The sequence below is a fragment of the Pholis gunnellus genome (genome assembly GCF_910591455.1).
Source record: "Pholis gunnellus genome assembly, chromosome: 16".
Taxonomy (NCBI): domain Eukaryota; kingdom Metazoa; phylum Chordata; class Actinopteri; order Perciformes; family Pholidae; genus Pholis; species Pholis gunnellus.
Window position 1 is genome coordinate 5,908,507 of NC_136543.1, and position 10,703 is coordinate 5,919,209.

The following is a 10,703-nucleotide window of genomic DNA, read 5'->3' on the forward strand; positions in this document are numbered from 1 at the left end:
CTTGTCTTTTTTGTATCCATACAATCACCAAAGTGTATAAATGACAGTTCAGCCCTTGATTATTTTACTCTGAGCAGTAACTTACTGGACTCCAGACACTAAGATGTCAAACTATTCCTTTAAGCATTTATTAATGGATTGCCAACAACACTAACAAAATCTTTTAGGCCAGTGTTTATCTATTCATTTGGATATAATGCAGTTATAAATGGTGGTAACCCATCCAACACTTCAGTTGTTAATAAACATTTTTTTCCAGATCGTCTGCAGGCAATTCCCACAAACTGAAAACTGCCTTTTAACTGATCTAAAATGATTTAGAAAATGATGCAGGTAACTTAAACAAACCCTCTATTAAAAAGGAAAAAAGGAAATTGTGGTTTTAAGAATTCCACCCATCAACACACAGTGTAGGGACTGAATCAAAGGTGCCGGTGAGTAAAGAGGCCAACATGCTTGAGCACAGCCGGTCAAGACTCTGATCCGCCACTTCTTACGGAGTGGATTAGATGCAACCTGGTTTGACACTCTGAGGCTCATCTTGGCAACATGGTGTTAAGAGCAGCAATGCATAGATTAGCAAGTGAGAGCAGTGCATGTGTGCATCCATGTGCATGTCGCCAAACACTATGGCGTGCAAGACAGTTGTGTTGCAACACTACAGACAAAGCTGCGCTGTCAAATGAAGTTTTGCCTTCATGGAGAAGCAGGGTTCGGTTGATAAATTATGCATACCGGAGCTCAGAAATATGGTAGGAAGCTTGCACCCGACTGTAGGAGGACTCTGTAAAAAATATAATAATACAAGTGAGGAGGACAAGATGTTGGGAGGAAAAATAAAAAGTTGCGGGGTTGTGCAGAGGACACATCCTAAGAAGGTGTGAGTTGGAGAAAGAATAATTATTGAAAGCTGCAAAATCCTTGTGCATGTGTGTGTGCAAAACCACATTGTGTCATCACAGAAGTAAGACTTGCAGTTGTTTTTAATGAAGACTTCCCAAATGGGTGTGGCAGATGTTGTGTCCACCGGGCATTACATATTGTAATCTAGTTTCTGTATGACTAACACTGTTGTCCAGAGCCTGTACAACACAAAGCCATTGAGGCCTTGATTGCCTCATGACAGGGTGAGGCTCCACTGGTTTTGCCAGTGACACTTGTAAACAATAGGTTTTGGTGACATCGAACGCCCTCAGACTACACGGATAAATTACAATTTGGAAAACTGGAGGAGCGAGCCTGACGAGAAACTGAAACGGGAGCATTTAGGAAGTGGAAGGCTGCAAATATGACTCAAGTTTTCGAAACAGAGAGCGGCGGTTGAGAGAACAATGAGGGGATGAAGATTTGACTGCAAACATGTAATGTGCAACGACAAGCAGGTTTCCGACTGGCTTAAAGTTTGAACAAGAATGCAACATTTCTCAAGGCTGAGGAATGAAAGCTGTGGCAGTCTGGGGAGCTGCAGTGACCGACTGATTTCTTTGGCCGAGGTTTGCGCTCTACGAGTCTAAGTGAAGGCAAATTGATTTTGTGGCCTTGCAAACATGCCTTTTGGAATTTGAGCTCAAGTCTTTCTCACAGTTGCGGCTAAAACAATAATGAAAAACGGTGGAATCTGAACAAATTATTCCTTGGCCCGAGTATTATATGTACATCGCGGGAGTCAGACTGAAGTGTATGTTGAGATATCTTGCAAAATACACAAGACAAAGAAAAAATGACAAGGGAAATAAGCTTATCATGCTTTAAAACGGATTTCTGCAAACAGTTGTCACAACTGAAAGATTTGGAGCCACATTAGTATTAATTTAGAGTCGTGTTTCTTGCCATTTGAAGAATGCAAGTCCATTATTTAGTCTCATGTTAGCTCTAGTCTGGTGTCCAGCTACTGTGTTCACCAGCTAGCTTCACACTTTGTCTATTTTTTAGTGCTGCAGCGAACAGTAGCCTCCAAAACAATGAGCTGAAAGATGCTAAAATGCTTCAACCTTTGCTGCCCTGTTGGAGTGCTCTTTAAAGTTTGTCAATACATTTTAGCTGGAGAGGAGGAAAAGGAATGGAGGAAGGAGTGCACAAGTGCCAGAGAATCACACGGCCGCCTTTCACTTCCAAGTATTCTAAACAGAGACAGCACACGAACCGCACACACAAACTCAGACCACAGCATCTCCAGAGGTACAATTTCACAGGCCTTAATTACAGTGGTTCTGCAGCGTTTCTTATTTGGTTTGCCAAAATCTCAAATTGCACACACTCTCGTATAGCGTTTACAGACCAAGTGCACACAACTGTGCATGCACACACTCCTGTGTCACATAAAGTTGTGGGGGAGGGGGCTTTTTTTATTGTCTGCCAGCAGATAACAATGGCACCGTTTCCGACGTTGAAATCAGAAGTATACTGTCCTGCGCATTTCTGCAAATTTCCTGTTCAAATCACACGTGCATGAAAGCAGCTCCAAAGCACTTCCTTTCTAACTTTTGACCGTAGCCGATGTATTATTTAAATCGGTCTCTCTTGCAGTCCTTCGGTAGGGTTTTGTCTGATTACTATTCTGCATTCACCCTGAGCTGTTACCCAGGTTTTAAAGTCTCTTTCAGCAACCGTGGGTTCCTTCAAGGAGGGTCATGATGAATAATGACCCATCGGTTTCCAACACTGGCTCTCCTACACGGAGGCCAGGGCCATTTAGGACGAACAGAGAGGTACAGCGTTTTGCCATTACACGTCCTCCCCGTCACTTCGGTCTCTCCCTCCCATCCTGTGCATCTCTGTTCAACCCCGGTTGCTCGACACACACACACACACACACAAGTTCTTCACGTTTTCTGTGCTACCTTTTGTATCTCCCAAGCATCGCTCTCTTTCTTCCACCCCTCTGTTTTTCACACTCCTGCTCATTTGCATTCACTGTACAATGCACATTTCTCCTCCTTTTCTTAGAGAACTCTCTAAAGTGAGGGAAACTAGGCCATTAGGCTGCAGCACAGCTTCTCCCTTGCTTCAAGTATCCCCTCTTTTCTCCGCTCCGTCTCTCTCTCGCTCTCTCCCACTCCGTCACCCTCCCTCCTGCACCGCTCTGTTCTCGCCTTTTTTCCCCCCCAACTCGCCTGCGGTACCCCTCGCTCTTTTCCCCCTATTTTTTTTGTAATCTTTATCACATGACATTCTCCTTTTCTTCCTTTCTGTCTTGCTGCTCTTATTGCCTTGGGTACCACTGTGTCCTACCTCCGACTTGTCTCATTGCTACTTCGTTCTGTTTTCTCCCCATCATCCATACGCACACACACACACACACACACACACAAACTTACACACCGAAATTCAAGTATTCCAGGCACCGTCTGTTCCTATTCAGATTTCTTTTTCCCTATGGCGCATTTTTAATGGGATTTTTGGGTGCCATTTACCGATCATTCTGTAATTTAAAAGAGAATTGTGTTAATAGAAATGGCGGGGACAGAGGTATTTAAACTTAACCCGTTTTTAAAAACTACTCAGCTAACAACCATGGAGGTATTATCATTGTTTCATAAAGCTAAAAGGAGTGGGCCGTCTTGTGATGCGGTTTAAACCTGCACCAGCGGTCACTTTACATCAGTAAATGCTCGTCTTCCTACCAACATAGGTTGAACACGGGTTGCAGACTATTTTCCTTTCGTGAAAAGGCAACAAATAGGCTTTGTTTGGATGATTCAGGCTAAGCCAAAGCTCTATAAAACCAGCTGACAGCATGGTCTGTGGATCCACACCTTGAATTTAAATGTGTTTTGGATGATCGAATTGCAAATCGGACAGTACAGGTGTAATTGCACCCAAAACACTTTGTGATCCGATCGGTGGTCGGGGACACATTGTGACCACACTGGACCAGACTGTAAATGCAATTGCGTTTTACGTGGGCAGAAATATGTCATCCCACACAAACAAGAGGAGGATGTGACGTTTGGTTGTAGGAGCTGGACAGAGCGATCGGATCACAATGTGGACACTGGAGACCACACATTAATACCAGGTGTAAACGTAGTCAGGTTAAATATCTAGATACAACCTGGATATGAGACACATTTCAATGCAAGGTGTAAAGGGGGTCATAGAGTAACTGGGAAGCAGTTTCTAGAAAGATCTCTTGCTGCTGAATATTGAAGTTTTTAACGATAACATTCTATTCCCCTCCATTGTAAATCCTGCGTAAATAAAACCTAAACTATCTGTAAGTGCATGGGCCGACACCAGGTAAGAAAGAAATCATTTCTTAACTTACATTTCTAAAATGTTTTAAATATGATGCTCTACGCACTCCTGAGCCTTTAGCACATGTATGCTTGTTACATGCATTTCAAAGAATAAACGTTCCTCTTCACAGGAACTAACTTGGTTAAGTTTAGTAAAAGATCTTGATTCCCTCGAAGTCAAGTACGCTACGCAACTTAACTCAAAATAAATGTTGACTTTTTGGTTTCACACGGGCCATCAACACCCGTCTTATTATTATGACATAATTGTTATTCAGTATTATTATTTCTATTAATACAATTATTATGAATGTTAATAATAATTACTATTAATAATATTGTTATTAAGTATTATTATTACTAGTGTTATGCCAATTTACAGTTAAAAAAAAGGAACTTTTTCCTTGGGGGCAGTCACTTAACAGCCCTATTCATTTTGTCATGTTGGGGTGTGTGTGAGGGGGGGGGGGGTGTTAAGGTTTTGTCTTGTGCGGGTAAATGATGTCATGCCAGTCTATTGATCCGTCCGTCTGAGTCCCTCGCCCTCCTGCCTCCTCCTCCTCCTTCTCCCCCTCTTGTGCCCTTTGTGCGTCGGGTGCTGTCTAGTCCAGGTCCTTCTGGGCTAATCTGCTGGTGTACCAGATGCATGCGCTCATTAACCTGGTGCCACCTTCTAAGAGCCTCACTGACCGTGAACACAGTCTCTCGCACACACACAGACACAATCTCGTGCATATATAGCAGTAACAGTCAAACACACAGACGCACGCTCGCTCGGAGACACACACCGTTGTTATTATTAGCAGACGGGTTGTTCAGGTGCAGGATTCTTGGCAGAAAATAGATCAGAAAAAGGGTGAAGGACTGAAGGAAAGGCATTAAGAGAGGGACAATATGCCAGCAGGCAGATGGAGAGGAGAGGGTGTGTCTCTACGTGGTTTCCAAACAGAAACCTTGCTCATGCAGTTTGTTTATTGTCCTCTTCCCTTTCTTCTCTTCCCAAAAGGAGATTCAAAAGGAAGCAAAAAAGGAGATGGGCCCTCACCTTCCCTCCCTCCCTCCCTCCTCCCCCCCCCCCCCCCCCCCCCCCCCCCCCACATCCATCCTTCGCACCTCTCTCTCTCCGAGGCTAAAAGCCTCCTGTTTCCATAGAAAGAGACTTCATACAAAAAGGGAGAAAGGGGGAAAAAAGGTCCAGCTTTTTGAGTTTTTCTTACAAACGGCAGCTGTCTCTCACATCGCCACCCCCATTCACGCCCTCAGAGCCGTTGCCGTATCCAAATCTACCGCAAAATACCACATGGGACCCACCCCACACACACTATCCTCCCCACCCCACAAACCCCCTGCCCACCCGGGTGTCTGAGTAGCGGGCTGTGTGGAATAAATGAGCTCATTCATGCAGTGTGGAGCAGCCCAACGTAAACACGCCTAAGGTAGCTAGTTATAGGCCACAGGAGCAACGAGTGTGCTGGGATCAGAACCGTCGCCTAACTGCTGTTCCCAGGGTACACGATATTTGAAAAGTCCCATTGTATAGATGCTTGCTTTGAGCGTTTCATTTGATAGCGCATGAAAACAACTCACACCTACCGGTGCCTGAGATTTAAACTTGGGGTCTAGCTGTTGGATTTTCTTATGGACAGAAAGGTTCAGTCTGTCCGACAAGAGGAGAAGCAATTCAGAGAGATGCAGTTATAAAGGTACACTGTGAGGCATTATGCAGCACTAAATCCTAAAGGAACTGATCTTTAATCATTGACTTTAGTTTAAGTATTCATTTAACTTTTACAGTATAAGTTTTCTTTTCACTATTTGAAGTCCTGTGACATGAAACCAGGACTTGAATCAATGTGCTACTTAGTGGGGCTAAATTAATTAGTCAATCAATCAATTAGCCGACAGACAGAAAATGAATCGTCAACTATTATGACAATCAATTATTGTTGAATTCACTATTCAAGCACAAAAGGCCAGACATCTAATGATTTCAGCTTTACTTCACAAATGTGAGAATTTGCCATCTCTGGATTTTGTTATTCAGACAAAAGAGAGAAAAAAGAAGACCAGGCTCTGATTTTTCATTATTTTCTTACCTTTAATGAACTTATCTCGAGGAAATGATCAGCTAATGAATTGATAATGAAAGTCATTAATACTCTCTGTTCACTTAACTGATGAAATTAAGATGCTTTCAACCCCGCCTCCCAACCAATTGGCTGTTAGAGAACTATTACACTTTTAGGACCAAATGATTTAAATAAAGGCTACTTAAGTGTGAAAAAGTGTGTTTGGGGCCCAATAGCATCACGTCAGGGACACCACTGTTGTAATTACACGGTTTAGACACTATGTAACATTGGCTTCAAGAGGAGAAGACCATTCAAATGTATTTTAGAAAACATATTTAACAATAAAATATTTACTTATTGTAATTCGTAAAGGGGAATGTTGATTTACATTTGTGACGAACAATCTTCAGTAGGTCAGACCAGTAGCGTCGTGATCGCTGCAGTAATGTGACACAGAGAAGACGTATTGCCTGACTTTACTATAGTGTGAGCAGTCTACTGGTAATGGTATACTTAATCATTTATTTAGTAGGCAGTATGCAGTACATACAGACCGAGTATATAGTATGCAGTACATTAGTATGCGATTTACAACACAGTCGCTTTCTTTCCCTGAAATCCGTCTCCTCCTGTGTGAGTGCGTTCTGCACCATGAGACTATCCTTGTATCTGTGTAGGAATGGACAGGCACAGACTTTATAATGAGGAACTCTGTCAGCACTAAAGCTTCAGAGGCTTGTATTGCAAAGTGTAAGTTAAGCAAGTTAGTGAAACACAGGAGCTGTTAGTGAGCGATACAGCTCCTCTATATCAACTATTTAATGACTGCTGTATTAAATAAAAGATGATAACTCTGCATGAAACTGAACTTCAGTAGTCCGTCTTATTCATCGTGCTCCACCCCACAAATAAATCATAAACCTTTTGCAATTAGATAAAAATAGATTTTAGAGCTTTTACATCTAATATTATCTCCCATAGAATCTAAATGACAGTTTTACAATCAAAAAGTTGCTATTGTGTGTTTTGAGCTCATGCATCTATTTCCATCTGTTTCTAAATCACTGTCTGAGCTCCAATAAGCCAGTAGGAGAGAAGCACACAGAGGAGGAGACATGTTTACCAAGCCGCTGCTGCAACATATATTAGGCAGTGGGTGTGTTTCCTACAGCTTTTTATTATTAAACACAACAATGGCGCTCACATACTTGAAAACCACTCTGTGAAAAGGCCAAAGCACATATAGGGCTGAAGTGGAAATATATATATTGTGTAACAGTAAACGCCTTTGTGCAAACCGTTTTCAAACCCCGGCAAAGGTCATATGATTAAATGAGTTGGTTTTAATAATACATTATTGCTCTAAGCATTGCAGATGTTGTTGGACTCTCATTTTACAATGTCTTTTATCCACTCCACTCAACTCATTTAAAACCAAAGTGGAAAAGGCAAGCTTATCTCCCATGCAACAACAACAACAACAACAACAACAACAACAGCAGCAACAACAACAACAGCAAGAAAAATGGAGAGACTGATTTAAGAATATAATCGTCATTCACACCACACAGCCGGCAGCGCTTTATTCTCTGAGCTAATCAGCGATTTCACAAAACCATTCTTTGTGGTGACCTTTGCTTTGGCTCTTTAGTTTCAGTTGTAATTAATTAGCTGTGGCTGTTTATTTCTTTGTCTTGAAGTAGTACACATCCAAATATAAAAAATGACTGCATGTGCACTTAATAATTCACAATACTCTTACTTGCTTGTCTATCATCCTGTAAGATTTATCTACACTGTGGATAACAGAGGAGCTCAAGGTCAGTTAATACAAGCTGAGCACATTACAACCACTGTTTAGTGCACTCTACTCATACAAGAACTGCTGTAAATAGTCCAGGGACTTGAGCCTGAGTCTAAAATCTTTGATCTCAATAGCAACTGCCAAACAGAAGAAAACCTAAACAGTCTGAACTTGTGCCGCCACAATCAAAGAGACTGAAATAACCAGTGGGAACCAAAAACTACCACCGACACTGCTTGTAGAAAATCGGGGACAACTAAAAGACCAATAAAACAGCATGTAAAGTTCAAATAAGAAGGCAAGCGGAACACCGCCACTGTGTATTTCCCATAAAAACATAACACTTGACACTCTGTTTCCCAAATCCTTAACACCTCATTTTAACGTCACCCCATCACTGCCCTCCCCACTGGCCACGTGACTCCCGTCTTACCTCTCATATTCCAGGTTGTCATGGTCACAGCGGGCGTCTTTGTGCTTCTCCCAGTCCTTCCCGTGGCGGCACGTCGTCAACGACACGATGTCCTTTCCATTGTGGATGTGATGAAGAGCGTTTCTGGTGTCTGAGCCGATGCCCGTCAGATAACGCTTCCCCTTGAACATCAGCAGGTACTTCCTTCGCGGCGGTATGGTGTTCCTCACCAGCCAGCCCCGCTCTCCGCCCTTCTGCGGGTGATCCTTTGAGAACAGCGGGATGGAGACGTCAAAGCCGGGCCGGAAATGTTCTGTGTTGAGGCTGGCCTTGGCCAAGATGGCCTGGCCGATGTTGAAGCCCAGGTCCTCTGTGTAGTTCGGCCAGGTGCCCGAGTACAGGTTGAAGATCAGGTGGTTCCGCCCGTCATTCCACAGCGGGTAACCCCGGATGCGTTCATCCACGTTGGGCACAAACTGTCCTGACAGCTGGTCCCGATCTAAGGTGTCTATCCCGAGCACGAACAGGCATGCCTCACGGGGGTCTGATGTGTAGTACCGGGACTCGGCGATGGACGTCAGGATCTTCCTGTAGCTTTCGGACACGCGGTCATTTTTCTCTGACGGATATACATACACCCTGAACCCTTCCCTTCCTCTGCGGCGACACCGCGAGAAGTCAAAGCAGGTCTCCATGCGGCAGCGACTGTCCTTATAAATGGTGGACCACGCCTGGCGACGCTGGCGGGGCGACTCGGCCGTCCCGGGGTCCGTCTGGAGCTCATCCAGGTGGGCATAGCGGGGCAGGAAGGCCCTGTCGGTCCAGTTGGGCCAGGGGCGCACCACTTCACCCCGCTGGCGTGTCAGCAGCCGGAGCAGCCGGAGCTGGACTCCTCCACCCCAGTAAAAGAAGACCAGCCAGCAGCACGCACACAAGCCCAGCAGACCATACTTCTTACGCGCCTGCATGGGGGCCTGTCACAGTCTCTTTTTTCCACTCTGTCACTCTCTCTCTCTCTCTCTCGTCCTCTGTTCTCCCTCTCCTCTGCCCCTCAGCTCTGTGGCCTCACAGGGGCGGGGGGGGGGGGCTGTGACTTGTGACTTCTAACAAGGAGGTTCTTTTGAAGGACAATGCGTTAACAAGGACATCACTGCCTCTGAGGGTGGTCCGGTCCACTTACTTGCCATTTAGGGTGACGCAATCTGAGTTACTGACTCCCCTCGCTCAGTCTCTTTCTGCCTTCCCCATTTAGTCTCAGATGTGCGTATTAGCCCGCGTCTGCTGCTTCTGCGTGCATTTCCTCCGCTGGCCGGCCTGGTTGGGAGTGATGAGGGGTGATTTCTCCGCTCTCTCGGGCCAAGCTTGCTGCCTCATGGTGCCAGGCGTGACCGCCGTCTGCAGGGCCTCTCCTAGGGGAAAAGTAAACAAACAAGAATCCAGATCAGTACACAGGGTTGTTGCTGCTTCTCGACCAACACGGAGACACGCTCCGGGGTTAGTCGTGAAACGGCCGTCTCAAGAGGTGCCATAACAGTTTAGATTGTCCCGACAGGTATGAGCTTTCATTTTGGACAGACATGTAATCTGCAGCCCCAATCACATTTCACACACACACTTTAAATCAAATGGCAATAAAGTAGCACCACTGGGCAATGTTTCACAGGCAGCAGAGGATTTTAAACTGTCAAAATCCACTGTTCAACCGGAGCTCATAAAGAGAAAAGTACAACCCAGTGCACTTTCAAAAAGGCATCCATCCCTGACTAGCCACAACAAAACAATCTCTTCAAGAAGTCCACCTTCTCTCTATCTCCGTCCCCGTCTGGCCTCTGGATGTTTACAGGCTCATAAGTGCCAAGATGTGTGCTGCTGACTTCAGGAGTAGTCTTAGACGGGACTAGATATTATCGTGCTCTTCAAGCTCCAGTTGAACTGAGCCAGATACAGTTGAGGTGAAGTGAAGGAGAAAAGAAGAGTACGTTTAGCATCTGAAGTGGAGATTTGGAAGCGCATTAGGAAAACAGAGCAACTTTATGGCTCTGGAGCGGCCGTTCACCTTGGTGAGAGCGAGTGAAGGCTTTTTTTGTTACATCTGCAAACGTTTTTTTCAGCCTCATATTTTTACCAAACATCCCCCCATGGCTCCACAACATGTACAGTATACCGGTGTGTGTGTG

General features: G+C 44.6%; 1 protein-coding gene across 2 annotated transcripts in view; it reads right to left on the reverse strand.

The window, feature by feature from the left end:
- ext1c (exostoses (multiple) 1c) overlaps window positions 1-10,703 on the reverse strand; it is a 70,688-nt gene that overhangs the window by 51,036 nt on the left and 8,949 nt on the right. For both annotated transcript variants that reach the window (XM_079176720.1, XM_079176721.1), the window contains exon 2: window positions 8,548-9,935. In XM_079176720.1, the coding sequence (XP_079032846.1) occupies window positions 8,548-9,494 (947 nt within the window). In that variant the 5' untranslated portion in view covers window positions 9,495-9,935. The remainder of the gene's footprint in view (window positions 1-8,547; window positions 9,936-10,703) is intronic.